Here is a 27,572-nt window from a genome sequence, read left to right as displayed (position 1 = left end):
GCTCTTTTGTGACAGATATGCGTAGCACGGATTGCAAACCCGTGCTGACCGATCGGCTACAGCCAATGGAGGATGAGTAGTACAAGCCGAACAGAAGGTGCCTATTTTTTGTTTATGTGAGCAATTGTATTTTGGAACGTAACAGTCTTGTTTGGTTATATTTTACCTCCGCAAGTTCGACAGTGCGATTTTCGTTCTAATGATGGCGTTAGTCTAGTGGATCTGGTCAAAGTAGCGATCAACACTTACCGAGAACTGAAAATGTTTTATTACACCCAATACACTCTCTCAATTTGTCTTCCTTCATCAAGTGGAACGTATCTGTTGTATCAGGCAAGACAAATGCATACACACGACCATCTTTGTTGCCGGTTAGCAGAGTACGCTTCGATCTACGGTAATTTCACAATCGCATCAACTTGCTGCTCACTCTGTTTTTCGCCCGCTCACAGCACTTACCGTGTAAAACACAATGACACCACTCCCGCTGTATCCAATTCTTCATTTAGGCGATTATTTTGTTGCAGTTGATGCTTCAAGGTCAAGCCCCACCGGTGATGACCGCTCTTTGCATCTTTGATCACTTGCTTGGACCATATCTATTGTGGAGTTGGTATACTGAAAAAGCGAATAATATAAAGATGAACTTGCCTTGATGATGCCGTTGCGATGACCCGTCAAAATAAGATCATGATTCACATATTCATTCAATTTGCTCTCGTAGAAAATACACGACAGGATTGACTCTGAGCTTGGGCAGGCCGATTTCGTAAAGTACAGATCGCCATTGATTGTCCACACACGAATAACGTGCCCAGAGCATGTAATAATGTCGCCCTTATAGAAGGGTCAGATCAACTCTTTTCATATCCTTTCAACCAAACCAGTGAGGGCCTCCGCTTACCGTAGAATCGTTGACTCGAACAACCTGCACGCCATTCTCATGTCCAGCTAACGTGCGAACATATTTCATACGATTCAAATCCCACACAATCGCCGTTTTATCTTCGGAACCGCTGACCAAGGTACTAAATGAGCGTGAGGAAGCGACCGATGTGATCACCGCCGAGTGACCTCGGAGAGTCTCTAGTAGGACGAAATCAAACGTCTTGTCCGATTTGATTTTCCACATGCATAACACCTGATAATATATTGTCAGCCACATGGCTCGTAATCCCCAACAACACCACTTACATTATCGGTTCCACCGGTTACAAGGGTACGGTTGTCGGGGAAACAAGCGACGCTGATGTAACCAACGTGCATGTTTTCAAAAACATTCAACAACTATTACGATGAAATGAGTATACCATACCAATAAAGTAGGTATCGCGAGAGAAAGTTACCTTTCCTGTATCAGTCGAGAACAATCGCAGGCTGTTGTCCGAGAAACCCCATTCGATATAACGTCCGCCATCAGGTGGAACAAACACTTGCTGACAAGTCGTAACGCCTAATCGATCGTTGAAAATATCAACGTCGCTGATTTGTCTTTGGATATCTACAATATTCACATGAGCATCCAAGCATACATTCCATATAGCAAGAGACGGCATACCGCGTATAGGTATAATAGATTGTATTAGTTTATCGTAATGTTCAGGGAATGGATAATGGCCCAACGTGGCTGGATCATTGACCACAGGAGCCCTGGCAGGATGCGGTTTTCTGAACAGTTGACGTGGTGTCTGACCAAAGTTGTTAATGATGCCAATAGTTGCTGTTTTTTCAACCACATCGGTGATAGCATCCAAGTCTAAGAAATTGACATGTCAATCCATACTGCACAATACTTTTAATTATCTGTGTACGTACCCACGGCGCCTTCATAAGAAACATGATGGAAAACGTTTAACGCATCAATAGCTGCTTGCCCTTGCTGCTTGTAGCCGAAAATCAGATCGATCCAATGATGCAAATGAGTACTGACATATTCGCTCTCCAATGCCTGTTAGGTAATTTTAGTCATCGGAATTAGCTCTTTTCAGAAGACCATGGACTGACCTCTCGGTGTTTTTCAATGAATATCTTTGAGTCACCATGCGCCCATTTAGGTAACACAACAGAGTCGATCGCTTCACCTGTTCCTTGTTTCACACCTAGTGTAACCTGTCAGTTGTATGCACGCATAACAAGTAGGATGTTTTCGCAAATACCAAAGTTGAATTTGTTCACATTATCGAGAAACTCGGGAAGGTAAAAGAACTCTGGAATAAGTTCTCGGACGTCGCCCATGTTTTTCTCAGAAGCTGATTCCCATGCTTTTCCAATAGAATCAAATAAACGATCGGCATGGTCAAAGGTACCACCCTGGAAGAATCGTGTTTGTATCAGTATATCCTTCACCAGTACGAGCTGTCATTATTACCTGCAGCTTGAGATAGTGCTGTGTGAATGGTTCAAGGCGGATCAGGAAAGAACAAACAATCATCGCAGAGGAATAATGGGTGCCGTAATGGAAAGCCGGTGCAGGATCATTGGTTTCACCCCATTGGCGATATCTGTCCGCAAATTCCTCTAAAGAAAAAAAATCCAATCAAATTTTAGTTCTCGTCGACAAGCAACTTTCCAAGTGAACCAACCTCTTCTTTCAGCTGTTTGAGCACCCATAGGTTTGGTTAGATCTCTAAATGTCTCGGGCTTGCCAAGGTCAAGCTAAAGGGAGAAGATGATCAGCTTGCCATCGTTTTGATTCTATCCAAAGCTATTATTTGCAGTACTTCTTCACTCTCATAATCTGCGAGGATCCAAGGAAAGACAGGATATTGTGTTAAATCTAAAGAGACATGGTAAGATTCTAACACTGCTGCTACTGCTTTGTCCAGGTTTAGCGTACCATTGTACGATCGTCCAGCAATCGCATTTAGATACATCAAATATTGAAAATTGGTGATTTCACGGCGTTCCCACTTTTGGGTAAGATCATGCAGGGTGGAGCTTCCAAAGATGCTCGTGAATTTGAAGGTGCTGCTGGACAAGTTATCTGTATCTGCGCCGCCAATAATGGACACCGTCGGATCCTCGTGCGTGCTCACACGACTCGCCAGTTTCGCATACAACTCATCACGTTCGTGGCGTTCCACGGTAATCAGTGCAATTTGTCCATCGCCAAAAAATAATTCCAACGCAACATCCCTACACGAACACCAAGTTTAGAGAAGATCCCGCTTCAACACCCAATCCTTTGATTTACCTGAATAAGAAGCGCCGTTTATAGACTTCTTTGAGATCATTTTGAGGCCTATTTTCCAGCATGTATGTGAATATGACAATCCACAGGGACCGGGTTCAATCATCTTTTTCTTGTGAATACCATTTACGACATGCATGCAAGTCTCCTGACGAGTTCACACAAGGCTCAGTTTCGATGCCTGCTGCTGCCGCCAAAAGCAACAAATATTGATCTCGCTCTTCCTTTGGCACATCCCAGATTTCGACCACTTCGCCGTCGGAACGCTGGAAAAAGTTATCAATGAGGTAGATATTGTTCTTGCAAAGAAGCAGTAGACCCTCTGTATTTTGAAAAAAAGACAAAAAACAAAAAACAGGTCAAGCCTGTCAGTGACCTCTGCGTGATTTTTCTTTTTTGTTCTACATACCGCGTGCATCCAATCCAGCAATTTGACTGATATTGTATACTTCCAACACCATGTCTCCTTGATCCAGTAAGCGCAGCACTTTGCGATTTTTGTCTTCTTCGTAAGAAAATTCATCAATGTCCTCTTCTTCTGCTTTTTCGCCGTTGTCTCCTATGCAGGACTTTAATTAACCTATCTTTTTATAACAGATCCTCGTGGCTTACTAGAAGGTTCGGTTGCTGAATCGTCTCCATGATTCGAAATGGTCCCGGAGCGACCTCTGGGTCGCGGGCTGCTTGTTAATTCCTTGTCAACTTCAGCTGCTGTCTTGTTTTTCATCACAGTGTCTACAACTGGGTAAGTATGTGTTATATCGTTGCTATGGATCGAATTTATTTACCGTCTGTTTCTGGATTGGTATTTGAAGAAGCCTTTAAAAAAACAATTGACACATTAGGATTTGGCTCGTTACTACTTTCAAAGTAATACATACATCCAGAGGTTTTGACGCAACAGTTTGTTTGGGAAGATAAGGTGCCGAGGTAGGAGCGTTAATGATACGCTGTAGCTTCTTGCGCATTCGATGACGGCCTTCTGTGTAATCGAGTTGCCACCTAGCATCCGGTTGCAAATTATAACCCCAGAGAGCACGCTCTCTTGTGAGGTCCGTCACGAGGCGGCTCCATTCACTGCGAATAAAGTTTTCGTGTCCATCGTTGTCCTGCAACGCTTTGGTGAAGCGACTTATTTCAACTTGCTATTGCAATCGTTAGTTTTCTTTTTACCATATTCTTCACATTTAATTCGTACCTGGATACTGTCAGACCAGGCCTGTGTCTTGACGTGGTAGTCGTCCATGACATCTTTTGTAAAAGTCTGTCGCTTCTGCAGCTTTCGTAGCTTATTCATGCGCTTTGTCTGGTAGTTTTTATACGATTCTCGGCTGTGCTTATTTTCCTGCGTAATCATATGGTCCCATGTCTTGTAAACATGCTCCTTGAACAAGATATTCAGCTCCACTTTACGGGAATACAACCAAACCATGAAGGAATCCAGATCCTATCCACGCGGTTAAACTCAAACAAAGAGCTGTTTACGATGCTATACTTACGGTTTCGAGCATTTGCTTGAATCCATCGGCAAGCTCGTCATTTTCTATGCACAACATCAGTCAAGAACACATCACCACACTGCGTCGCCATTCATACTCACCGAGACCTCGAACGCGCGTTTTAAACAAAGCCGAGATGGCATTTGGTTTTTGCAGGAGAAACAGTTTCCATATCTATATGCGAAAAAACCTTGAGCACATGGGAGATTAGGACAGTATCATGAAATTAACGCTTACATTCACCGCGCCGATCTTCACTTTGTCATCGTTACATAACAGGAACTGGTAGATGTGATAGCAGAAGCAACGTAAAAACTCCGTGTCGGTATTTTTGCTGCTCAGGATGATCTTTTGATGATGAATACAATAGTTCAAAAAGGCGTCGATGCGTTGAGTCGCCATGTCGGAGGATTCCAGATCGGATAACTTCAAGAGAACCATGCGATTGAACGAATGGTACAAAAGGTGAACGTTGGTATCATTGGTACCGTATCGTTTGAGCAAGCTGGGACTGTGCAATGCTTCGAGAATCATCGCGAGCAAATCGTACGTTTGTTCAGCACCGTTGAGAAAGCGACCTTGGAATACTGCATCTGCAGCCATTTGCCCAAACTTTGCTACATTCGTCAAGATTTTGTGATCCGTTAAAAGCTCGGCTTCCAACTGCAGCGTGCTTTTCAATTGCTGAGAGATATGGGTCAAAAGGAAGCTTTCAAATCGAATCTATGAGCATAGTATGTTAGCATCTTATAATTATGTATACTCAATCCTTTATCCTCACTTGATCCTCCTGTGTGCTGGGCGGAAACGACTAGAATGATTGGATTTATTAGGTACACAAAAGTGGGATCTTGCACCCATTCCTATCTTACCGATAGCACTAGTCCCAGGACGGTCATACACTTATTGCTGGAATCAATAACAGATTGTACGCTTATGTCCACCAAGAAATGGAGTATGGCCTCCATGGCAGGGTCTTTTAGGGAAAACATGCTCATTCCTGGATGGTTACTACTCCAAGAAGCCGACCTATGGTGCCAGCAGACAGGTCATCAGTACAAGTCGCCAAAAAGCGCCTTTTCATGAATCACCTACCGGAGCCTGGACTGCATGACTCTGGAACTTTTGCTAATATGGGGTGATGTTTTTGTCATAAGAGAGGTGGTTGCTCCACGCTTGAGGATACTGCTGACCGCGTTATCGGGCGCTATCAATTCGTCTACATCTTGTATGAGAGCAGCATCGGTCATAGACAAATCCGCATCTCCAAAGGGAGGATCCGGCTTGAGCGACAATTCTTCTTCAGCCGTTAATGGGGCGGTATCGCACACGGCCGGATAAAGTATTTCCATCATGGTGTCAATAATGTCATGGCGGCAGCACGCCTCTTTCAGCATTGGATTCTCCACGTACAGTTCCCCAAACAATCGAATAAATTGCTCATTTACGCGACATACTTCCATACCGTGTCCATCCTTGGCCGAGCCGGAGCCAGGAGCTTCTAATTCGTTTGTACTTGGTCGTCTTGAGGAGGGAGCGGACTGAGTTGAGTGAGAATGGTCAGGCTGTTCGTCTTGCCACAAGGCGATCAGGACAGGTAACATTTCGGGTATAATTGATCTGATCGGCATGGTCTGAACAAACGATCGCAACCGCGCAAAGTTGAACGGTTCCGAGAGTGGAAAGTCAGCCACATCGAAGCCGAGAGTCGTGAGGAAAAGTATTTGCTGCAGTTCAGCTAAATGGCGGTGACATGGTAACAGCTTGCTCATGATCAAGAAACCTTCGGACGCCATACGGAATTTGCCAATATAAACTGCGCCCTGACAAACCAGGATACGGGCTAGAATGCGAGCGGCAAGCACGACGGTGTAAGGGTTCAGTTCCGAAGCAAAGAACAGTAGCGGCCACTTGTTCGTGATGGTGGAAGCGAACTTGTGGACCAGCTCCACATTGGCTTTTTCGCAGATAATCTCTTGCAACATTTCCAAAACGATATTTCTCATTTGAACAATCCTATCCGACGAGCTGTAATCTCTTGCATACATAATCACAGCATCATACGCAGATTTGGCTTGTTCTGTCGTCGGTGCATCGTTATAATAGGATGAAATACTGGGAGATCGTAACCCCCGTCGTGACTTTGGTTGTGTAGATTGGACGGTCGATGAAGACGCTGAAACAGTTGTTAGCTGTATTGATGAACATCATGGAGTGAACTTTGTCACCTTTTTTACCTTGCGAAACGGTAGAAGCGAGGAAGGTGGCGACAGCTCGGATATTCTCAGTATTCCAATTGTTCATCATGACAATTTTTAGTGCATGGATCACCGTGGGAACCAGTTCTTTGGCATAAATATTCATACGGAAGGCCAACAGCATCTTTTTGACCAAATCTATATCACCGCTGATGAGAATAAGAAGCAAAACTAAGTTACCTTCGAGCCAATACTCACGAACTTTTTGCAACCGCTTCATATTAAAGCGGCGGCGCTTGCTGATTTGCAAGAATAAGATGAACTGATCCAAATGCGCCTTTTGCACCTTGACAGTAGTTCGTTTCCATATTTCAAAGTTGAGAATGATATACCGATAGGCAAAGGGATTGTTAATGATCGAATCCCTAAAAAGACAAATTAGTCTACACTTCTTGCGCACAGCAATACTCTGAAACAAAAGCCTACTCTGGGTATTTGCGATCTTTGCCAATGAAGGTTAACAGCAGCTCCAGCAAATCAATGGTAATCAGTTCACGCTTCAGTTTGAGCAGGTACGCTAATATTTCGTATCCCTGCGATCGCTCCATATCTTCCGAATTTCGCCATGAATACCGGATAATTTCAAAAAGAATCGCAGTGGATTTGCACAGAGTAGCCGATGTCTTTCAAGAGGATGTGAGAAGGAATCACAGAAATTTCTACAGAAATGCAACGCTTTACCTCGGATCTTTCAATTAAACGGAGCGCCACAGCACAGCCCCCAATTTTCCACATGGATTCATCCAAGCCGTAAGGGTAAGCGATGACGGGTTCATTGTACAAATAGCCATTGCCGTGTTGGGCATAGATAGCTGAGGCTATCTTCGGTATGGCCGTATTTAATACCAGCTGGGATTTCTCCATTTCGGATGCGATCATCTCCAGCATAGAATCGCTCATACCCGTGGAGGTCATACCATTATGCGATAATTCAGTAATGACATTGGAAGCGACGAAAGCAAAGGCGATTTGGTTTTCTGGCATTGACACGTTGGCTCCTCCACGCATGGCGTTGGCGATCGTGTTGTGTGACATATCCCGTCTACTAAACGCTTTGCTGACCGAACGTAGATTCAGAACTAGAGCGGTAGATGCTTCGTATGTTTGAAATTGGCGCAAAGAATCTTGAAACAGGGACTTGTATCGCACGCCAAGATTAAAGTAAAAATTAACAGCGTCGGCTTCCAAGGTATCCAAGAGGAGGTAACAAGGGCCAAGATCCCACACCAGCTGGTTACATGCGCCTTTGATTACTTGATCTGCTGGTGTGCCAATGACTGCCTTGACAGAAGACGTGGAAGGCTGAGGAATATAAGCGCATCGTATCTGTTCCATGGAGATGCCGTTGATAAACATGGTCATGGTACTCAGACTTGCGCCTAATCTGGATCGACTGTGAACGAGTACAAGGTGATACCAACAACCTTCCCGGAATTCAAATGATTCGAATTTCACTGTTTGCTTTGAACCGGGAACGTCGATATGCAGTCTCCTGGAGGACGGATCCAGGTAAATTTTGGATGTAAGTCTACTGCTGTCATAGATCGAGAGGAGAACAAGTTTGGCATCGGCATCAAATCGTTCAATGTGAAGCCACAACATGAGAGTGTATCCCGAAGAGGATGGAGGAAAGGATGGCAATGACGGAACCTCGAGGCATGAATGACCGACGTCCGCCATGTTAAATTGAATAAAGTTGGGCCAACGACTTTGAGATGCACCGTGTAAAATAAGATCCATCAAACCGTCAATGGCTGGGTTGTCCAACGCCATGATCGCGTTACTGGCGGTAAATGATTGGAAGAGATATTGTAACTCTTCGTAGCTGATTCCCATCGTCATAAGTTTACCAATGATTTTCGTCAACAGATCCTTTTCTACACCTTGTTGGAGGGTATTCTCTCGCGATGGTTCGCGCGGGAAGGCACGAGAAAGTGCCGCCAATATCAAACCACTGCTGTTCAGTTTTACTTGATTTCTTCGACTTTTTTTGGCGAGCATGAGTAGAGCGTAAAGAACCGCTTGCGAAAGTTCGGCGTCATCGTTGATAGTGCCCTGGAGTCCAAGAATGGTGGGAGCAATTTCAGGGTTGGTCACCGTCATGGATATGTCGGCTAGTGTGTGCTCAATGCGGGATTCCATCGAATGTGACTGGTCGGCGGAAGTATCGCTTTGAAACAGATCGTACACGGTATCATCGTCCAGCATAAACGCAAACAGTATGCCGAATAATCGTTGAGGAATCCCAGTGGTTTCCATGGCACCGGTCAACAACAACGCATTCTCCAGCGTAGGATATCCAACATCGTGAATAAAATACTTTTTGTTGACAGGATGGGCACGCAAAGATTCTGCAAAGACGGCAAAGATAATCTGCAACACACTGATGAGCTTATCGATAATTTCGTCGTGGGCCATTATATGATTGGTCGTAAATTCTTCAGGATGTTGAAATGCGCGCTCCAGAGCAACAATCATGGAGACCAAGCTAACGTAACCGCCAACCGCTCGAAAAATGTCGCGGGTCACCGGATATGCTTTGAGAATGCGCTTGATGGTTTTCAACACTTCCAATCTGAAGTCGAGATCGTCGCGTGGTATCGCTTGGATCGCTTCCATCACCTTGCCAAACGTATTTCGTATTTCCACAGGTGGCATCGTATCTGCTGGTGAATTATGCTGTTGTTCTTCATGGCTGGATAAGCATTCGAAAAGCCTCAATGCACCCGTGCGCGTTTTCGGGAATTGGAGCAGATCAATAATGTTGCCGCGATATCTAATACTAATTTTTAGCCGTTGAACAAAAATTCAAGATATGATAAAAGAATCTTTACGCTTTTCGAAATACAGCAGCATTCGCAGGATCTTTTGTCATCTCGACAAGACAATCCACAATGGTATCGAAATTTTCGATAGCTTGGGCCACAAAAGGTTCTTGGATTTGACCATCTTCAGTCTCTGATGCCGCCGTTTTTTGTAGCTTGTCACTGATATTAGAGAGCATCAAGCTGATCACATTGATAAGACCAGTATCACGGACCACGATAAGAAATTTTGGAGACATTTGAAGCAATTGCTGGATGCGTCGACATAAAAGTGCAATGACTTTGCCCGAGGCGGTGGCTACAACACATAAAACAGTCATTCAGCAGAGTTCGTGGGATCAAAGGACCGAGAAGAATCTCACTTTGAAGATGGAGAGAAGTTACCGCCAACTCTTTCAAGGGGACAAAATTCAGGTCCCACATAATATATACAAGCACATCCATAATACCGTTCTAAAAAATGCGTATCAAAATAAGTAGGACTTCCAGTTAAGAGTTCAAAATGCCGCAGTCTTACCTGAATATTTGTGTCATAGTGCTCCATACTTTCGATCATCAACGGAACAGCATTGAGGCGTTCTATCACAAAGTAATTCGCAGGATGTTTTTGGATGGCCAATTTTAGGTTCTCGAACAATGTGCGTTGAAGTGATGATGGCAAAGGGCGTTGAGGGTGTTTGGAGATGATGTGTTGAGTAGAACCATAAGGGTATATAAATGCAGATAATTGGCACTGAACTGCTTGTACACAGCGAATTATTTGATCTAAATTCCCTTTTGTCAGACACCAGAATATATATTGTATGTATCAGCGTAAAATTGTACCTGAGGAAGCCTCTGTTCTGGGCATAACGAAATCTAAAGAGGTGTTAAGAGTCATGGATTTCTCCTTGAAAAAAATAGCTTTTTTTCGCTTACCAAAATGTTGATATGGCAGACCTTCGGCGATCGAGGGTGATGTACTGTCTTTTCCGATAAAGACCAGTTGTTGCACTTTATCGATCAATTTAATCTAACATAAAGTTAGTGTCTACAGAATGCATATTTATTAGATAAAGAATGCTTACCTTGAGATCGTTGAAGCTAGCGTTGAATGGACCGGTGAGAATGATATTGGCTAGCGACTCAAAAGCGGCATTTCGATTCAAATCATCATATAAGCCGTAATAGTCTACTTTCAGCGAAGACTATCGAACCATTCAATTCAATAAATATGTTGATTTCTCTTGAACGCTACCGATGCAGTACCTGTAACAAGTAATAAAGCACATCTACATCCAGCATTATCTCCCAGAGATTGACCGGAGCCAACACCGCTTTATTGCCAAGTTCCTTCCACGGTTGAACGAGGATATCTACAACGCGTCTGGAATGCAAGTGTTGTGCGATTTCCCCATTGATCTTTGTGCAGCGAATAATTTCCAGCGTCCTAATAAGAGGGAAGAGTGAGCAATTGTAAGGCCCATTTTCTAATCCCAACGTACTGTTGCTTCCATGTCATATAGGCTGGTTCTTCGGCTGCTTGTTGGATGGTATCAAAGTATACAGGTTTTGCCGAAATCATTCGTATGAGCGTAAAGAAAATATCTTCGGCGACTAGTTGATGTGTAAGAGACTGATTTTTAACGAAATGCTTGAGGATGTCCGTGAGGACCGTTTTCGCTTCGTCGATGGAAACCATATCGTCTAATCCTTCGTCGCTGTCATCTTCGTCGGATGTCTCTTTATTTTCAGGGCATGGTTCCTCGGCCATTGTGTAATAATTTGATGGCAAATCGATAAAGCAACGAAACAGTTTAATGACCAGCGATGGTATGCGTTGTTGCACCAGCAGGCGGACGATGGAATCCTACATATTCCTCGTATAAGTTTCAGATTCAAATGGATGCGGAACCTTTTTTTTTTTTTAAAAAAAAAAAAAAAAAAAACAAGCACTCACAGGTCCCTGCAAAAGAACATCGATCGCTTTCACCACATAAAACAGATGTATCTTGGAGCGTAAGCGATCCATCAAGGCTAAAATACATGTAGAGAATTGGCTAGTTTAGCACTGAATTTGGGTTGGCCGGAGCTCTGATAAAATGATGCCGCCAAGCCCACCGCGCTGATGGTAACTGTACCTTCGCTGGAACCCTCTTTCGTTTCCTGTTCCCCCACTTTTCGAATACCACTGACAAAATATCGTGTTAGCTGGTTCACCAATGCTCTGACATCGGGAAGGGCGCGAAATGCATAATCATTATATGCTGTGCGCAATTCAATAAAACTCGGCAGGAAATCGTGCAAGAACAGACGCGATCGCTCCTAAAGCTGGCATAAGCAATGGGAACTTGAGAGTTTACGATGGAAGTTTTTTGGTACCTCTTCGCTGGACAGGAGATCTTGTGAGCGATTCCAAATGTCCTGCAAATGAATCACGCTTTGGTTTCGCCTAATAAGCAACTGCGTTTAAATAGTTTGGCATTTAAAAGGAGGTTGGTGTGGTTGTAGCTTACGCTTCTAGTTGCTCTGAAGAAAGAGTATCATCGGCGGGTGTCTGCGGTGATTGCGTATTTCCTGCTGTGGTATTGATGCGGTCGACCCAGGATCTCCACATAGCAAGCTTAGCAAAAAGTGTCAGAAAAAGACGGCATTTTCCCTCTTTTTTTCTTTTATTGCAAATCGATTTTCATGTGGCACAAGAAATTTTGACACTCCACCATTGGGTAGACATGCGCGCGATATGGACGCAACGTTTTATTACAATTTCTTCATAATGAGAGGCGCTTTTGCATTTTTAAAGCGTACCACCTTTTCCCTCATATCAACTGAAGCCTGACAAAGTACAAAGAAATCTGCTCCTAAAACCATCTCAATTTTCCCGCCATAGATACTCGGCAGGGCTTGCAGGCGAAGTTTGGGTATGACATGCTTGGAACTAGCGGGACTCACCCAGTCAAGCTCCACCTGGCCATACGTATCAGTGACATAGCCAAAATCCGTTGCAATTACAAAATCCTGGCTGGAATCTACAGGTACATCGAGTCTCGTCACAAGCGCGCTTGATATAGCAGAGTAACCCCAAGCCTCGGATACCAAGGCAAGCATTTTCTTTCCCTTGAAATCCAACTCCAAGCACGGTAGACTTGCATTCTGATGTTCTTTGGGAATATTACGACATAAATCTGAAGAGTTGACGTCGGAAGATACCACGCGTGTTACGTTTGAGAAGAATGGTATCTTGATGACTCCGGGTTTTTCGAGCGGCTTTTCGGTGATTTTATTTACACTTTGAGTCTTGGCATTTGCGTTGGACAATCTTGTGTTCGCGGTATTTTTGCTTTTGGACGAACTTTCTGATGATAGGGAGACTGATGGCGAGACGGCCCGTGCTGGCTTTGACACTGGGGGTGGAATCGTGCTGGATGCTGCTGCGGAGTGTTTGCTCTTGTCAGCCTGAGTGGTTTTAGGCGGGTTATTTAGCGTTTGAGACTTGTCTACAGTGGGTTGTTGATCGGCTTTATGGTTGCGCTGTCTGCTCGGCGGCGCGGTACTCGTTGACGCCGTACTTGCTGCTGTCGTACTTGTTGCCGCGCCTTCTTTTTTGCTGGGATGCGATTGAGGTACGAAATAACCCGTTTGCAGTGCGTGTTTAGCCTTTTTCGATTGGAAAAATAGGCTGTCCTTGACGCCTAATAAGCTAGAGTATTTGACCGCATGCCATTGTGCAATAGCAGCGGCTTCTTCCCAAGTCTTGAGTTGGTAATCAATGGGTTCGATCAACCGTTTCCATCGCGGATGAAGATTCATGACGAATAGCATCATCAGTTCAAGATTGTGCAGCTTATGCTTCATAGCTTTTTCTTTTGCTGTGAATTCCATTATATATTCTTGCAGCTCTTCCTCTAATCGGTCTTGTTCCTCTGTGAGATCTTTGCTCAGCTTTTCGGATACTCCAAAGGGCGTGGACATTGGTGGCGGATTCACTTCCTCGGTCGAGGTGGAGGTAGTCGTTTCATTGCCAGAAGCTACTTTGGAGTTGGTAATGGACGATTTGGACTTGGCGTTTTTCTTCTTTCTGACCATGGATGAGATGAAGGGAAATCAGTAATAAGAACAGTGTTGACTTTAACTCAGACAATGACCTTTTTTATTTTTATCATCTCTATGCTTTCAGAAAGCCAATGATCGGATATCTGTAATTATTTATACAGGTACGAAATCGGCTCTGGAGGGGAATATTCTTAACATGCTTACATCTACGAATACTGTAGTCGTAAAAGAATCACACTCAACCCAGCCTATCTTGCTTGCAATTAATACTGTGGTAATATTCCAAGTGTAATCTCATTTGTCGTATCGCCATACGGATTGCACGATAACTAAAAAAGAATCTTTATATACTGCCCGAGTATGCTAAAAAAAAAAAAAAAAAGAAGAAAGAATAGCATTCGTGCTCAGGGTATTAGAGTTCCATTGATCATGCATTTTGTGGGCCTTCTTCAAAGAGGGACTGAGATTTCGGTTTAAAACCGAGAATGGCCAAAATCGGGAATTCGCTGAGTTTCCACGAAGAACCACCACTTCATCCACGAAATTGTCCTCATGGCCTCCGAACAACCGTCTGTACTTGATGAAACCAGCTTTGACGTAATCGTTCTCGGCACAGGTCTTGTCGAATCGATCCTTGCTGGGTAAGCAAGTGCTGTCTCTACCGCTGCGACGATCGCTTACATTTTCAGCATGCAGATCCCTCGCTCGCATCGGTAAAACGGTGCTCCATCTGGATAGCAATCCCTATTATGGCGGTAACTGGAGTGTTTTGAATTTCCGAGATCTACTTTCGTGGGTCAAAGATCGATCAGGTAAAAATGTTTAACAAGACATCTTATCCGAACCGCGCATTCTAACCAAGAGAATGTTCACTAGACTGTGTAATGAACGAACAAGGTAATGGCGACTATTGACAACAGGCTGTTACAGGTTGCTCAACTATGTTTCGAAATACAGAAGCGGATAATACGATACATTACAAGAAAAGATACGAAGAGAACTTCAGAAATATTGATTTCAAACTGTATGAACCCTCGACGGACAGTAAGGAGGACTCGAAATCGTTGGAAACAGCCCCATCACAGTTGCAAGAGGCGATAGCGGCATTACATACACATTTGCAACCATCCACACTCTGGGAAGAAGACGTGATCAAATCAGCGCTAGAGCGTGAAGCCGCAATAATCACTGAAAGTTCCACCACTGATCTCACCAAAAGTGTGTCGAAATTAGAGAGGATGCTGGACAGCGTGAAACAGTCAAGATCCTATAATCTCGATCTTGCACCCAAAATACTAGGCTGCCGAGGCGAGTTGGTTGAAGTATTGATGCGGTCCGGGGTCGGTCGTTATCTGGAATTTCAAGGTGTCAATGATATTTTCCTTTACGACGCCGCTGATGACCATTTTGAAAAAGTGAGTCCGAATAAATGATAGATCGACAAGTTTATTTCTGAGTCATCCTATTTTAGGTACCCAGTTCAAAGGAAGACGTATTCACCAACAAGTCAATCGCTCTCGTGGAAAAGCGTAAATTGATGAAATTTCTCACGTTTGCCATGAACTATGATGAACAGGATGTGGCTTCTCTAGAAGGTAAATCACAGTAACGATTCAGAGTGACTGGATGACCATTCATACTGTATTTGTAGGCTATGAGACGGCCCCTTATGAACGATTCCTGGAGGAAAAGTTTAAAATTACTGGCAAGCTCCAGGCTGCAATCCTTTATGCCATCGCCATCGTCGACAGCAAAGGTAAATGTCAGAAGTTACGTTTGGTGACAATGTTGATCTAATACCAGTGACATCCAGCCCTTACGCCACAAGGCCTGGCACGGACACAGAGCTTTATGAAGTCCATGGGACGATTTAGTAAAGGTGGTTATCTTTGTGCGCTGTATGGCGGCGGCAGCGAGATTGCACAAGCTTTTTGCAGGTAAAGATGACATTGAGTCCTTAGTTTTTTTTCTCTGCATATGATTAAACTAGGTCATGTAGAGTATGTGCCGTTTACGGAGGCGTTTATATTTTGAATCAGCCATTGAAAAAAATGGAGATGGACAATGATAATCAATGTGTCGGTGTGACCACCGAAGATGGTCAAACCTTCCACTGTCGATGGCTTGTGACAGGCATTGATTATATGCCGAAAAACTGGTTATCATCGACGGAACAGACCTGGGTATCAAGGGCTTTCCTTGTTACGGATAGACCATTGGCATATGTGGAGGAGGACCACATGGAGGCACTCGGATTTGGTGTTATTCCGCCTCAAACCATCGCCGCAAATACCAAACCAGTCCTTTCTTTACATCTCAGCAATGAAAGCATGGCCTGTCCACGCGATCAATGTAAGTAATGAACTCACCAACAGTCAGTCAAAACTGGGGTTTTTGACAGCGGGCTTAGATGTCACTTATTTATGGACGGAGGACGATAGCCAAGTATTACAGGATATTGTCCAAACGTTACTGGATAAACATGGTAAGTTCATACTAGGATCTCAAATTCCCAAATGTCTCATTCAATTTCACCTTGTTTCCGTCTTTTTTCTTTCAAGATGTGTCACCTCGTTTTGCATTATTCTACCAACAACGGATACGACATTGTGAGGACGCTCAACTTCCCGGAAATGTATTACTCTGCCCTGATCCGACGGCTTCGCTTGATTTTGAAGACGCTATGCGCAAGGCGATGCAATTGTTTACCGTTTGTTGTCCCGAAGAGGAATTCATGCCCGCTCAGGAGGAAGATCCTGATGCTAATATCTAGCGTGCAGCATATAAATTGATGCAAATCATATATTCATACTCTGTGTATAAAAACTAAACTGAATACATCCTACGAGGTAGAATTTATCAGATAGTTGAACGATGGTCACTGTCCTAAAACTTACTTTTTGCTGTGAAATCAATGATCGTGCTTCGCTTCATTTGTACTTCCAGTAACTCACGCCAAAAGCTTTAATTTGTTACCATCAACTTTATTGTTATAAGCTTTGCATGTAACAAACAAGACGTGATCGAAATGTATAAAATATAAATAAAGGAGACCATGACCCCACTTGATTTTCAATCGTATAAATTTACCGACGACAAGTGAATAGCGCATCCGAGGAATATTTTTTTTTCCAGCCCGCTTCTTCTTCCCTTTTTACCATGATTCCCGCTGAATGGAGATCACCACGTTCGCAAAAATTGTTCATCACTTATGCGAAAGATTGGGTGCTCGTTCTCGTGATGACGATGGTATTTTTTAGCATCGATGTCATTCCCCCGTTTCGACGTGAGTTTTCAATGACAGACAGCACGCTCATGCATCCATACAAAACGCATGAAATCATTCCGGTATCCGTACTACTTGTGCGTAACCATCACTCAAAATACACAGTAGATAAATCAGACTGACGAATGTAGTAATGGTTCAAATAGGTTATTTGCATCGTCTGTCCAGCCATCATGATCATTACTATCGCGCTTGGCGTTCGACGGAGTTTGCACGATTGTCACAATGCATTGCTGGGTAGTAGACGAATCATTTTTACTGATATGTTTGATATCTAAAACCTGACTTTCACGTAGGGCTCTTTTTGGCACTTTCCATGACCATTATGACTACTGTTGTGATCAAGGTATGAGTATATTATTAAAAGGAGACAAGTAGGCTATCGTATAAATCAATTTGTTCTAGGTCACAGTAGGCCGACCGAGACCTGATATGCTCGATCGATGCCAACCGCCCAAAGATATACCTAATCCTCCCTTGGGTCTCCAGAATTACACAATATGCACAACGGATGTAAACTCGTACAAGATGAAAGATGGGTTCAAAAGCTTCCCAAGCGGGCATTCTTCATGTAGGTTAGCCGTGATTCAGCTAGTTTCATCCTGCTTACACGTTTCTTTTTTAGTTTCATTTGCCGGCCTAGGTTTTCTTTCTTATTATCTCGCCGGGAAAATGCACCTCTTTGACGAACTAGGAGTAAGCGCACTCTGTGGGTCGATATACGCTGAAAGATTTTAATTTAATTGGCTTTCGTTCTTTAGCATACGTACAAAAGTTTTGTATTTGCGCTCCCTTTGCTGGGTGCTCTCATGATTGCTATTTCAAGAGTGTGCGATTATCGACACCATTGGCAAGATGTGTTTGTGGGAGGGTTGCTGGGTGCCAGTTTTGCCTACTTTGCATACCGGCAATACTATCCTTCTTTGTCAAGCAATTATTGTCACGAGCCCTATGCTCTTCGTATTCCTCGCACCGAGGAATTTTTTCCCAATGACGATGAAGAAAACCGAAGTAGGCAATCACCTATACGCTGGACGAGAAAAACAACCATACTAAACACTGCTCACTTAGTTCACACTATCCCTGAATTGCCTCCCTCCAAGCAGATCTTGAACCAATCTATTCAGAGTCCAAGCATACAGTCCACATCTTCTGAGCAAATATTCATCGCCCACGAGGGCACATCCCATGCATAGCGCTTTACAGACTACCGTCTGTTGATGACCATTAAATATGACTCCGTCGCTTAACGATATCTTATTTATTTTACATCATTTTCGATATACAAGGATGTACAAAAGGCAAATACGGTAATATGATGAAAGGATTCGCTTATAAAAAGAATAAAAAAAACCTGTAGAAAGCGAGTGGGAAAAGCAAAGAAAAGGAGAGGAGGAGGAGTTGACTGGCGGAGATTACATTTTCTCCAAGATGAGATTGTTGCTGAGATGCCGCATGAAAGTTGGGAACAGCTCAAAGGGCTAGTGGATCTTGATCAAAAGGAACCACATCGTCCTCAATCCCCATGTCTTCCTGTAAAATAAACCCAGTATATAAGCTGTCAAGATAGAGCGCGCTTAGTATAGTGCTTACTTTTAGTTCATTGGGGTCCCCCGGCATGTGTTCGGTGACTGTCTTGAACATGTCCTGGAACTATGACTTGGATCTCAGAAACCGTGAATGCATCGACTGCGGTAGATATACATACCATTCTTCGTCGTTTCCTCCATTCGTTTCGACATTTGTCCATTTCCGCAGTGATGGCCGCATGATCTTTATCGCTAATACGCGACTTTCCTTGTTGCAGGTTCCGCAATCGCTCTTGAAATGCTTCGTTCTAAGTCTCTTGTCAGCATTGCGTACTATGATGGTGCCATGTCCTATTGTACCTCTTGCAAGATCCGCTCTAAATCCGTCTGAGCATTTTCAGTCGTTGGGGTGCTCTGCAATTGAGAAACAGCTGACAGTGACAAAGGAATCGAGTATCAGCTTTTTAGTACTGTAGGCAGGTGAGGTGGGACGGTGTTTACCTTGGCTCAACTGCTTATTCTCGGCTTTGAGCTTATCTACTTTCTCGGTTAATGACTGCAAGTCGGTATCGAGAGACTCCAAATCATCCGCTGTGGCGGCTTCTTCGGTCTTGTAGTTAATTATGATTATTTTTATTTTTCGTGCAAAAACTCGGACGTCTGTAACTCCTTCCTACCTGTTTGGGAGCGTACACTGCACTTTTGCCGTATACTTTTGATACAATGAGAGACTGACTGACGAGTTTCTCCAGACTTTTGGCAACGGCCGCTTTAGGGTATTTCGCATGCAAATTGTTGAATATATCGGCTAAAGTTTACATGAATATGAATCAACGCCTTCTTTGCATAGATTTTTCACTTTATGCATACTCGAACTATACGGTCGATTCACTTTACGCAAATAATTCAGCACCGCCTGCTCCTCTGCCAACACCAGAAAAAAAGTCAGTCAATTGGATCCAGTGCATCTACGCTTCGTGTAACATGATACCTTCGCTTGAAGTATTTGGTTTTTTCTTGGCCATGGATGTAAGAAAGATGGTCGTGCTCGCGTTCAGTTGTCCACCGAGAATTGACGAAAATTGAATTCAATGTCCTATTGTGACTGTGGCCTGTGTGTTTCTAAAGTTTCTGAATGCTGCGCGACAGAATAGACAGCACTACGATCGAGCAAACAATAGCAAAGTCGTATGATTCAAGTTTTCCAACATAGTCAAGCCGCGCCTGTAACTATCCATCTATTAGCATCAATGAAATTGAAATCAACTTCACTGGCGTTCGAGAAAGTAAAACCATTTCCAGAGAGCAGAAGCACAATCAATGTCATGAGAGCAGCAGTAAAGAAAACAAATTTAGCATAATATCTACGACGATGCCCATATTTATTTATAAAAAAAAAAAAGCTTTCCCGATTATACGTTACAGACTTCTTTCAAGGAAGAACATATATACCATTTGCATTGCTGCAATCATGACCAAAAACCACATACGACGTTTTCGCTGAGGATTCAATGTGGAAGGTCCAGGCGAGGTATCAGGTAGAATTACGTATCGCATCGAGCGAAGCTAAACAAAATCGAGTTAAAATCTTGACACTGTAACGGGATAACGGCTGTGCATTTTGTTACTTACCAAGAAGAACCCAGTACTCAGACCAACATAGATGAATACGACCCAAGATAACCAATAGTTCTTGGTCAACAATTTAATAGCCGCCATGACGATGATGCCCACGTATTTGTATCCGTAGTACGCTATCAGATCCAACATTGACGCTTCAAATGGTATACTCAGGAAATAGCATCCTAAGCGTGTAAACACAATCTCGGCAAAAATAACGGCGGCGGCGGTGGATCCTGCAACATACATCTTTTCTGGATGGAAACTAGCGACAGCGTGAGATTTTCCAGTCAAAAAAATGCATTGACCGGTGGCCAATCAACCGAATACTTACGAGCCTTGGCGACCGGCTGCAAGCCCGCAAAGCAACACGTAGGTGACAACCGCCATCACTAGAAAAAGCACAGACACATCTTTCAGTGTATCTATTTTCCATAAAGAACCATACCATAACACGTTACCTGGAATATACAGATCAGGGGAATTGATGTCCTCTCTTGGCGACCTGAAACCATCCATTTGTCCTGTTTCGGTGCGCTTAATCGACCTAGTCCATGGCTGAACCATAATTTATGAGTCTCCCATGTTCGTCATGAACCATTCAACATATTTCCATATCTCTTCTTACCGAGTGTCTCCACGGGAACAGTAGCAACCGAAGTTTATTGACGACGTAGCTGTTACTGACGCTGAAGTAGTGTCTCAATGCAGGCATGTTCACCCATCGATTGAACTGGACATCACCAAAGTTAGTCAACCCAATAAATACAAAACGAATAAAACCTACATTTCGTTCCATATACGCAGTACCCTGTGCAACAGCGTTGCCGGCAAACTGCATTCCCATTTGAGCTGCTGGGTCGTTGAACCCGAACTGCGAGTAAAGATTGCCTTGACCATAAGGATTCGCGTACGGTTGCTGTTGTTGCTGTTGATTCGGCTGCTGCTGAAATTGCGGTTGTGGCTGGTATTGCTGAGGAATATATTGTTGCTGGTGCGGCTGTTGATGCTGCGATGGCGGCGGAGGGGTCGCGCTATTGAAGTTCGGGATCGGATGTTGCGGCACAGGATGCTGCAGTGGTGGAGGAGATTTGGAAGTCATCTGAGGCGTTCCATATTGGTCGCCGTAGTAATTAGGATTCTGTCCGCCTGCAGGGTACATAATTTATATATGTAGCGTAGAGTTTTAAAAGCCTCTGCCCAAAACCAAGCGTAAGCAAAGAGAAAAAGCGAGCAAGACCAGAGAAAAAAATGACTCCGCTCAACCACTTCACTGACAGATAATCAAATCTGATTGGTCGATTCGCGCCTGCTACTTGTGGATTGATTTTGCGCGGAAACCGTAAGACCAGAAACCAGGTATTCAAAAGTTAATCCAATACATACGAATGCCGACAATTGTTAAGCCAGAATGCTTATTGCAATAAAGATTATCAAACAAATTCTATATGTGAGAAAACCTTCCTATATATTTTCTCGCCTTTCATTTAAAAGACGATAAATGCGAACTTATGACGGTTGCTTCTTGCAAACCAGAGTTATTTTTGCAGAACCATCATCACTGATCGGTCAACAGCGACGCATTTGCCAGAGTTTACATTGATGTAGCTGGATGCTACTGCCTTGAATATGAACTGATAAATATTTAGCAACATTGCCCTTAGAACATCACGATGGAGCATAAAACGTAAATTTACCTTCAACCTGGAAAAGACTTCAAATGCCTCTGGCAAACATTTGACATTGTAACAATCGATAGGCACAGTCGGTAGAGGCCGTGGTACTTCAAATCAGACACATACGCCTCACATTTGGTACCTAAATACAGTGTAAATGTTGGGGAAGTTCAATTATGATTCTGTATGTACCCAGGCAAAACAGGCCGCATAGAGGGATTTCGCTGTCAACAACTCCTCTAATTATCGAATAATTCATTACGTTCTTCAACTCGTATACCAACTCTAAAAATGACCTTTTGTAGCTATTGTGGTGGGAGGATGATTTCCAGTCGACGACCATCAACGGCTGATAGTTCGCCCTATGACCGCCATACAATTGGTGGGTGAACTTGTCGCATCCTTGGATGAGCTCCCAGTTTTGACGATCAATTTCGCTTATAACATAATTACCATAAGTTAGTGATCGTAGCAGCTTATTGAATTAAAAATGTCTGACTCATACCCTTGGTATCTAAATTTTTCTGCGATAGGGAAAAACGCATTGAGAATGAGATAAAGTGATAGTTGCGGTCGCAAAGATCCACTTTCATTGTTCTTGCCAAGGAGATTCCAATGGTTATAGCTAAATATTCAGAGGTCCAATCTTGATTTCTACGGTAGCAGCAGCAGTGTATATGCTACTTAAGCTGTAGGTAGATCTCTTGGTAAATGAAGCTGTTGGGACAGTCTAACGCTCTACTCCTCCAATCGGTCAAACGTAGCTGAGATTGTGCCAGTCGTTAAACATTGCCTAAATCAAGTTCCATTACTATGTCATGTGTCATCGGTCTACTACCATTTTGCCTGTATTACTGCATTAATCTCGCCCATGAACCGGATATCCTCCTCCTGCAGTGATGTTTTGGGATACTCCTTGCAAACTGCTTCAAAAATCGAGTCCCAAGAGGATCCCCCGAATTTATATCCTTGAACCATAGCCGCGTGGATGAGGAATATATGATCTATGGTTCTGTAATAGGCGGTGTACGTAAATACAGAGCAAGTCGTCTATTTATTAAACACTTATAAGGCGTCTTGTAATGACATGTAATCATTCAAATGAAAGTACTCTGTATCTCCTAGGGACAAGAAGACGCAACTTCGATACGCATAGATCTCACCTATCCTTTGCGTCCCAGAGACGTCCCACTATAATATTAATTCGTCAACAACCACCATTCCAATGCAAAAGACTCATTATACAACTCACTTCTGGATAATCGCCGATATAAGAATAGTGGTGAATTTGTCTTAAATTCATATCCAAATGCAGAGACCAGTGTTTATCGCACGTATACAGAAATGGTTTGTTATATATTACAGTAAGTGTGGCTTCTGGTTCGGTTTGTTGCAAATCTGAGAGAAACTCGCTGATGCATGGTGGCGTTGTCAAAGCGTTTCAAACGCACAAATTCCAATCTATTGGTCGACAAGCACCCGGGATCACTGATAAGCTTACAAGCAAATACTACACTTGGAGGGCGTGTTGTGAAGTTTTTCCTTTTCAAAGCACATGAAAGAACATCCAAGACATATTACTGGCTCGTCAAGGCGAAGATAATGGGAACCGATAAGTATAAGTTCCATACTCTGTATTTCTTTGTTATCAGTGTGAAAACTGAGTATAGCTCATATGCCGCGATGCATATGAGATTGTGTGCCCATTTTTAAACAAGCCCATTACTGTTTGAAAGGTTCCCTAAGCTAAATATGTGAAGATATACAAGCTTTGCAGAATTACCATAATCCTCTGTTTGTTCATTATTCTTCTACTCCCGGGATCCGTATGCGAGGAAATTCAGCAAACATTGTGAACTGAAAGGCAAATTTCAACGAACTTCGAGTAATCAGCTTTAGATGGCTTTATTCAAAAAAAAAAAAAAAAAAAAAAAAAATTGGTATTGATTATTTCAGAATAAGTTATCAATCACCGACCAGCCGTTCCGGCGCGTGCTCTCCACGTTGATCGGCGCTAAATGGTACTACGTAATCCGTCCTGCCCATTAAGTTGATTTTTTCGGGAACCAAACGTCTATCGAAGTTCACGGGCAAGCTAACTACATTCATATTTTGTTATACTGCCATGCTGGCTTGATATTTTTTTTTTATTCGGATACAATAATAGACATGATTTTGAGAATAAAAAACAAAGTTTGTTCCCGGTTTTTAGGATTTCTTAATCATCCGCATTTTTTACTGTGTATCCGTTTTCCCTCCAAAGGGATTGGCCCTTCATTCGTATTTCACATTCCCGTAAACTGTAAAACGTTGGCGTCATCCCAGCGAGACGATTGGTTTTATAATTCCTAGGTCTTATCTATCGTCAACTGTATTCATTGCACTTGGCTGCTTTATCCTCGTAACGCCAGAAAATAAACACAAAACGTTACACTTGAGGTCTTGATAATGGCGATAAAAAGGTACACGACAAGCGACTTTATTCATGTTGTTGGTGTCAGCTATTGATAGTGGGATAAGCAAAGGAATGAATAGGTAAAATAAACAGCGGGGAGGGATAAAAAAAAGCATTTTCACTTGAGATAAGCAGCACTAAAATAAAGGATGGCCATAAATCTATTAGCGCCGACACAGACAAATCATAAATGGTGAACGCAAGTGGCTCTTAATACGAGGAGGAGCTAATTCGGTGTGCCAAAATTGAATCCACCTTGGGGCGTTTCTATTTGTTGGAAACTGAAAGAGGTGGTATCAACGACAGGCTGCATATTTTCATCCTGTTCATCATCTCTGTCACTGAAATATTTGTCAATGAGCTGATAAGCCTTCTTGTAAATTTCGCCGTTCTCGTGGCTCTGCAGTCCGTGGATATAGTCGACACCGCCACATTCTTCAACCAGCAGAGCGTATGGGTTCAGACCGTCCAGGGTGTTCATCTTTTCCAGTTCGCCTGCTTTCAGTATCGAGTCCAATCCATCCAATACCACGACTATGATCTTATTATCCAACGACGTCAACATGTTACAAAGCGGTTTGATACAGCCTTGGGACACCAAGTATGTGATTTGATCCGTTTTATGGAGTCCATTCGAGGTGGCATTGCAAATGGCCCAGCATGCTTCTTTTTTGGTCTTGATATCGCTCATCGCCAAGAGCTGGATCAAAGGAGGGATGAGACCGCCGTCAATCACCGCCTGAGTCTGCTGGACGGTGCCTGCGGTAATATTCGATATGGTCCAGCATGTTTCTTTCCGGATAGTTTCATTTGTGCTGGAGAGAAGATGCAGCAGAGCATTTACAGCACCACAGTTGATGATAGCCTGCGTTTGACTATCGTCGCCGGTTACGATATTACCCACAGTTCGTAAAGCTGGCGTTTGCACAGCCGTGGATGTGTGACTCAGCAATTCGACGAGACGGCCGCATATACCCGAGTTAATCACCGCACCGATTCTCTCATTGACGCCATCGGATAAGTAAGAAAGCGCCCAACAAGTATCAATGAGCACTTCTTCGTCTGTAGAATATATCAATTGTGCGAGTACCGGTAATGCCGAAGCAATCTATGGAAAATCATCGAGTATAGGAAATAAGAAAATGTCATCTAAAGAACACCGCACCATCCTAATTTCTTACCAGAGGCCATGGAGGTTGTGGATTTTTACCACGACAAAGGTTGGATAATGCCCATGTAGTATTACGTAACAAGGAGAGTTTTGGAGCATCTTGGAAGATGGTAAGTAACGGAGGAAGGACCCCATTTTCAAGCACAAAGTCACGGCATCGCGGGCTGTCACCTGCGATATTCCCTAGAGCCCATACTGCCTTTGTAACATTCACCATAAAACATCAATACAACATTGATGACATCTGCTTCACATTGTCCATTGTCCCACTTACCTGTTCTCGCACATCCACCACGGGATTGCTCAATAATGCGATGAAACAAGGCACAGCACCCAGGCTGATGACAGTTTGCGTTTGCTGAGACGATCCGGAGGCGATATTGGTCAATGCCCACGCTGATTCAAACTTAAGAAAATATATGCATTAATAAGCAATTCAAACGGGGCGATCCAGCTTGCGATTACCTGGAGCAAACTGTGTTCTGAACGAAGAAATTCAACAAATTTTGGGACCACACCACAAGCTATGACTTGCTCAATAGGTGGGTCCTTTTCGCGAGACAATAACTTTCGAAACAGGACCGTGCTCTGTAGCTGAACTTCAATGTCGGAAGAGTACAAGTCTTGAACCATTTGTGGCAACACAGTACCAGGCTATAAAAAGGCACACATTAGCCGCATTCCATTTCCACATAATTTATGCATGACGGACCTGATTGTCAATGCCTGTAATGTCGATTTCTTCGTCCGAATCGTCCGTCAAATGAGTGAGGTTAAAGTTGCGTCGCTTGAATAGGTTCTCTTCTTTTTTCTGTTTTCGAATCTCTACTTGTGCCGTCTCACGCCGTCGTCTTACTTCTTCGGGTTTGAAATGGCTACGCGCTTTGAAGGCACCGCGGCGAACATCAGCGACAGGGTCCATAATTGACAAGGGAAGGTATAAAAGGCTAAAAAAAAGGTGCTGCGCTTTTTTTTTGCAAGGTTTTTAATAATCTTTGGACTTTCTTATTTGCAAGCAACGGCTCTCGAACGCGTGCAATGCACTCCACACAATCAGAGATCAGCTTAATCCTCAAAGCAAGCAATGCCATTGGCTCATCTTCCATTGTATGACGTCGGATTTTTTGGTCACCACAAGGCACACGAACTTGTTTGACTTGGTCTGCCCTGTGAAACCCATCACAGGTGAAATATGAGCAATATGCTTACTGCACCATTCGTATGGATCATATCTCAAAAGGTAGAAAATAATTACAATCAGTAAATTTCAGGGTTATTTATTTCGTCGGAAGCAAGCAATAGGCCATACGATACTTTGCATATCATCCGTATTTCATGTCGATCATTAACTAACAAGCGCGACAAGGTGAAAATTATGGGCTTAACACAAAAATCTCTTTATGGACCTAAAGGTATGCAAATGGTAAAACTGAAAAAAAAAGAAAAAAAAAGTACGACATTTGGTGCTTTTAATGGGATGAATTAACGTTCCAGCATGTATTGTTCAGGTCTATCTTGGGCGTCTTCTTTCTATCAGCAAGGTCATTAATAGTAATTCTAGACTTCTTCAATGTGGACATGAAAATATGCAATGGTTGAGAGTATGCTGCTGTGTCGGAAGATTTGATACGATAAAGAAACAATTACACAGTCGAACGAATTTTAACTAATTTTAACAGTGCTGTTATTCTCATACTGTAGTGATAAATCCTTGGACATGATCCACGATTGCTTTTTATAGGTAATGATAGCATCGAGAATTACAAGTTGACAAGTTTTCAGACAGAAGCGTGAGCATGTGGGAAAGGTCAAAAGAGCATAAGAAATAAGCTGAAGAGCGGAATCGGTCAGGAACAACGAAGACAAAAATTGTAATACGCACCCACCCTTGTTACCGTTTCTGGTGAAGAGACCTTCCCTTTGCGATGAGAGCCACATTTTGTATTGAATTTATGTGGCTCAGTTCTAGTCTTTTTGTTTCCCGATCAAGTTCGCACAAATAGCCAAGTAGTGTGTTTGCCCACTTACAAA

At 43.2% G+C, this 27,572-nt stretch overlaps 9 protein-coding genes across 9 annotated transcripts; 2 read left to right on the top strand and 7 right to left on the bottom strand.

Moving 5' to 3' along the window:
• Nucleotides 1-1,280: 1,280 nt before the first annotated feature.
• BYT42DRAFT_493499 (uncharacterized protein) lies at nt 1,281-6,461 on the bottom strand (the record flags this gene model as incomplete). The annotated part of the gene is made up of 21 exons (XM_051564217.1): nt 1,281-1,432; nt 1,559-1,756; nt 1,816-1,948; nt 2,005-2,099; nt 2,157-2,310; nt 2,369-2,517; nt 2,583-2,655; nt 2,721-2,776; nt 2,837-3,135; nt 3,194-3,241; nt 3,314-3,512; nt 3,600-3,749; nt 3,803-3,931; nt 4,068-4,335; nt 4,389-4,637; nt 4,690-4,733; nt 4,791-4,863; nt 4,927-5,412; nt 5,471-5,500; nt 5,562-5,718; nt 5,785-6,461. 21 exons carry the CDS (start codon nt 6,459-6,461, stop codon nt 1,281-1,283), a joined length of 3,819 nt encoding a protein of 1,272 aa, XP_051425706.1.
• Nucleotides 6,462-6,786: 325 nt separating this feature from the next.
• Nucleotides 6,787-9,605, bottom strand: BYT42DRAFT_492972 (uncharacterized protein; the record flags this gene model as incomplete). Its single annotated transcript, XM_051564185.1, has 5 exons — nt 6,787-7,085; nt 7,146-7,312; nt 7,374-7,570; nt 7,629-8,191; nt 8,315-9,605. The coding sequence occupies 5 exons, from the start codon at nt 9,603-9,605 to the stop codon at nt 6,787-6,789; spliced, it is 2,517 nt and encodes an 838-aa protein (XP_051425705.1).
• Nucleotides 9,606-9,691: 86 nt separating this feature from the next.
• On the bottom strand, nt 9,692-11,244 carry BYT42DRAFT_283491 (uncharacterized protein). Its single transcript, XM_051562846.1, has 6 exons — nt 11,021-11,244; nt 10,840-10,959; nt 10,598-10,784; nt 10,290-10,537; nt 10,135-10,225; nt 9,692-10,070 (listed from the first exon to the last, which is right to left on the bottom strand). Exons 1-6 carry the CDS (start codon nt 11,054-11,056, stop codon nt 9,778-9,780), a joined length of 975 nt encoding a protein of 324 aa, XP_051425704.1. The 5' UTR covers nt 11,057-11,244; the 3' UTR covers nt 9,692-9,777.
• Nucleotides 11,245-12,412: 1,168 nt separating this feature from the next.
• On the bottom strand, nt 12,413-13,892 carry BYT42DRAFT_564428 (uncharacterized protein). Its single transcript, XM_051567731.1, has one exon. It carries the CDS (start codon nt 13,835-13,837, stop codon nt 12,512-12,514), a length of 1,326 nt encoding a protein of 441 aa, XP_051425703.1. The 5' UTR covers nt 13,838-13,892; the 3' UTR covers nt 12,413-12,511.
• Nucleotides 13,893-14,171: 279 nt separating this feature from the next.
• Nucleotides 14,172-16,853, top strand: BYT42DRAFT_564426 (GDP dissociation inhibitor). The gene is made up of 10 exons (XM_051567730.1): nt 14,172-14,445; nt 14,501-14,616; nt 14,681-14,701; nt 14,762-15,219; nt 15,276-15,399; nt 15,456-15,560; nt 15,618-15,741; nt 15,804-16,156; nt 16,215-16,289; nt 16,366-16,853. Exons 1-10 carry the CDS (start codon nt 14,357-14,359, stop codon nt 16,575-16,577), a joined length of 1,677 nt encoding a protein of 558 aa, XP_051425702.1. The 5' UTR covers nt 14,172-14,356; the 3' UTR covers nt 16,578-16,853.
• Nucleotides 16,854-16,981: 128 nt separating this feature from the next.
• Nucleotides 16,982-18,055, top strand: BYT42DRAFT_476151 (phosphatidic acid phosphatase type 2/haloperoxidase; the record flags this gene model as incomplete). Its single annotated transcript, XM_051563626.1, has 6 exons — nt 16,982-17,167; nt 17,237-17,330; nt 17,387-17,436; nt 17,496-17,661; nt 17,716-17,786; nt 17,852-18,055. Coding segments are annotated over 6 exons (771 nt in total), but the record flags the coding sequence as incomplete, so codon positions are not given.
• Nucleotides 18,056-18,328: 273 nt separating this feature from the next.
• BYT42DRAFT_564422 (Tat binding protein 1-interacting protein-domain-containing protein) lies at nt 18,329-19,670 on the bottom strand. Its single transcript, XM_051567729.1, has 8 exons — nt 19,611-19,670; nt 19,490-19,543; nt 19,297-19,427; nt 19,121-19,229; nt 18,980-19,050; nt 18,799-18,927; nt 18,684-18,743; nt 18,329-18,623 (listed from the first exon to the last, which is right to left on the bottom strand). Exons 1-8 carry the CDS (start codon nt 19,642-19,644, stop codon nt 18,564-18,566), a joined length of 648 nt encoding a protein of 215 aa, XP_051425700.1. The 5' UTR covers nt 19,645-19,670; the 3' UTR covers nt 18,329-18,563.
• A 300-nt stretch (nt 19,671-19,970) lies between these two features.
• On the bottom strand, nt 19,971-21,473 carry BYT42DRAFT_564416 (YIF1-domain-containing protein). Its single transcript, XM_051567728.1, has 6 exons — nt 21,027-21,473; nt 20,868-20,972; nt 20,701-20,797; nt 20,574-20,631; nt 20,252-20,504; nt 19,971-20,185 (listed from the first exon to the last, which is right to left on the bottom strand). The coding sequence occupies exons 1-6, from the start codon at nt 21,399-21,401 to the stop codon at nt 20,039-20,041; spliced, it is 1,035 nt and encodes a 344-aa protein (XP_051425699.1). The 5' UTR covers nt 21,402-21,473; the 3' UTR covers nt 19,971-20,038.
• Nucleotides 21,474-24,137: 2,664 nt separating this feature from the next.
• On the bottom strand, nt 24,138-26,593 carry BYT42DRAFT_564406 (armadillo-type protein). Its single transcript, XM_051567727.1, has 5 exons — nt 26,254-26,593; nt 26,007-26,195; nt 25,816-25,947; nt 25,552-25,740; nt 24,138-25,478 (listed from the first exon to the last, which is right to left on the bottom strand). Exons 1-5 carry the CDS (start codon nt 26,461-26,463, stop codon nt 24,597-24,599), a joined length of 1,602 nt encoding a protein of 533 aa, XP_051425698.1. The 5' UTR covers nt 26,464-26,593; the 3' UTR covers nt 24,138-24,596.
• Nucleotides 26,594-27,572: the final 979 nt, after the last annotated feature.

This window comes from Radiomyces spectabilis (genome assembly GCF_025331425.1).
Source record: "Radiomyces spectabilis strain NRRL 2753 chromosome Unknown BYT42scaffold_4, whole genome shotgun sequence".
Lineage (NCBI taxonomy): Eukaryota > Fungi > Mucoromycota > Mucoromycetes > Mucorales > Radiomycetaceae > Radiomyces > Radiomyces spectabilis.
This window is presented reverse-complemented; position numbering and strand designations above follow the sequence as displayed.

Bases quoted from the DNA above. Each gene is read 5' to 3' on its own strand.
- BYT42DRAFT_564406 (XM_051567727.1), bottom strand. From the start codon at position 26,463: ATGGACCCTGTCGCTGATGTTCGCCGCGGTGCCTTCAAAGCGCGTAGC. The intron at 25,741-25,815 runs GTAAGTGGGACA...AATGTTACAAAG, and splicing joins TGGTGGATGTGCGAGAACAG to GCAGTATGGGCTCTAGGGAA. The intron at 25,479-25,551 runs GTAAGAAATTAG...GATTTTCCATAG, and splicing joins CACAACCTCCATGGCCTCTG to ATTGCTTCGGCATTACCGGT.
- BYT42DRAFT_283491 (XM_051562846.1), bottom strand. From the start codon at position 11,056: ATGCTGGATGTAGATGTGCTTTATTACTTGTTACAG. The intron at 10,960-11,020 runs GTACTGCATCGG...ATGGTTCGATAG, and splicing joins TGCTTTATTACTTGTTACAG to TCTTCGCTGAAAGTAGACTA. The intron at 10,538-10,597 runs GTACAATTTTAC...AAGGGAATTTAG, and splicing joins CAGAACAGAGGCTTCCTCAG to ATCAAATAATTCGCTGTGTA.
- BYT42DRAFT_564416 (XM_051567728.1), bottom strand. From the start codon at position 21,401: ATGTACCCTGCAGGCGGACAGAATCCTAATTACTACGGCGACCAATAT. The intron at 20,798-20,867 runs GTAAGAAGAGAT...ATTATGGTTCAG, and splicing joins TGTTCCCGTGGAGACACTCG to CCATGGACTAGGTCGATTAA. The intron at 20,632-20,700 runs GTAACGTGTTAT...TGCTTTTTCTAG, and splicing joins CCCTGATCTGTATATTCCAG to TGATGGCGGTTGTCACCTAC.
- BYT42DRAFT_564428 (XM_051567731.1), bottom strand. From the start codon at position 13,837: ATGGTCAGAAAGAAGAAAAACGCCAAGTCCAAATCGTCCATTACCAAC.
- BYT42DRAFT_564422 (XM_051567729.1), bottom strand. From the start codon at position 19,644: ATGGCCAAGAAAAAACCAAATACTTCAAGCGAAG. The intron at 19,428-19,489 runs GTATGCATAAAG...TGTAAACTTTAG, and splicing joins GAATCGACCGTATAGTTCGA to CCGATATATTCAACAATTTG. The intron at 19,230-19,296 runs GTAGGAAGGAGT...ATTAACTACAAG, and splicing joins CAGTGTACGCTCCCAAACAG to ACCGAAGAAGCCGCCACAGC.
- BYT42DRAFT_564426 (XM_051567730.1), top strand. From the start codon at position 14,357: ATGGCCTCCGAACAACCGTCTGTACTTGATGAAACCAGCTTTGACGTA. The intron at 14,702-14,761 runs GTAATGGCGACT...TTCGAAATACAG, and splicing joins CTGTGTAATGAACGAACAAG to AAGCGGATAATACGATACAT. The intron at 15,742-15,803 runs GTAAAGATGACA...TAGGTCATGTAG, and splicing joins ATTGCACAAGCTTTTTGCAG to AGTATGTGCCGTTTACGGAG.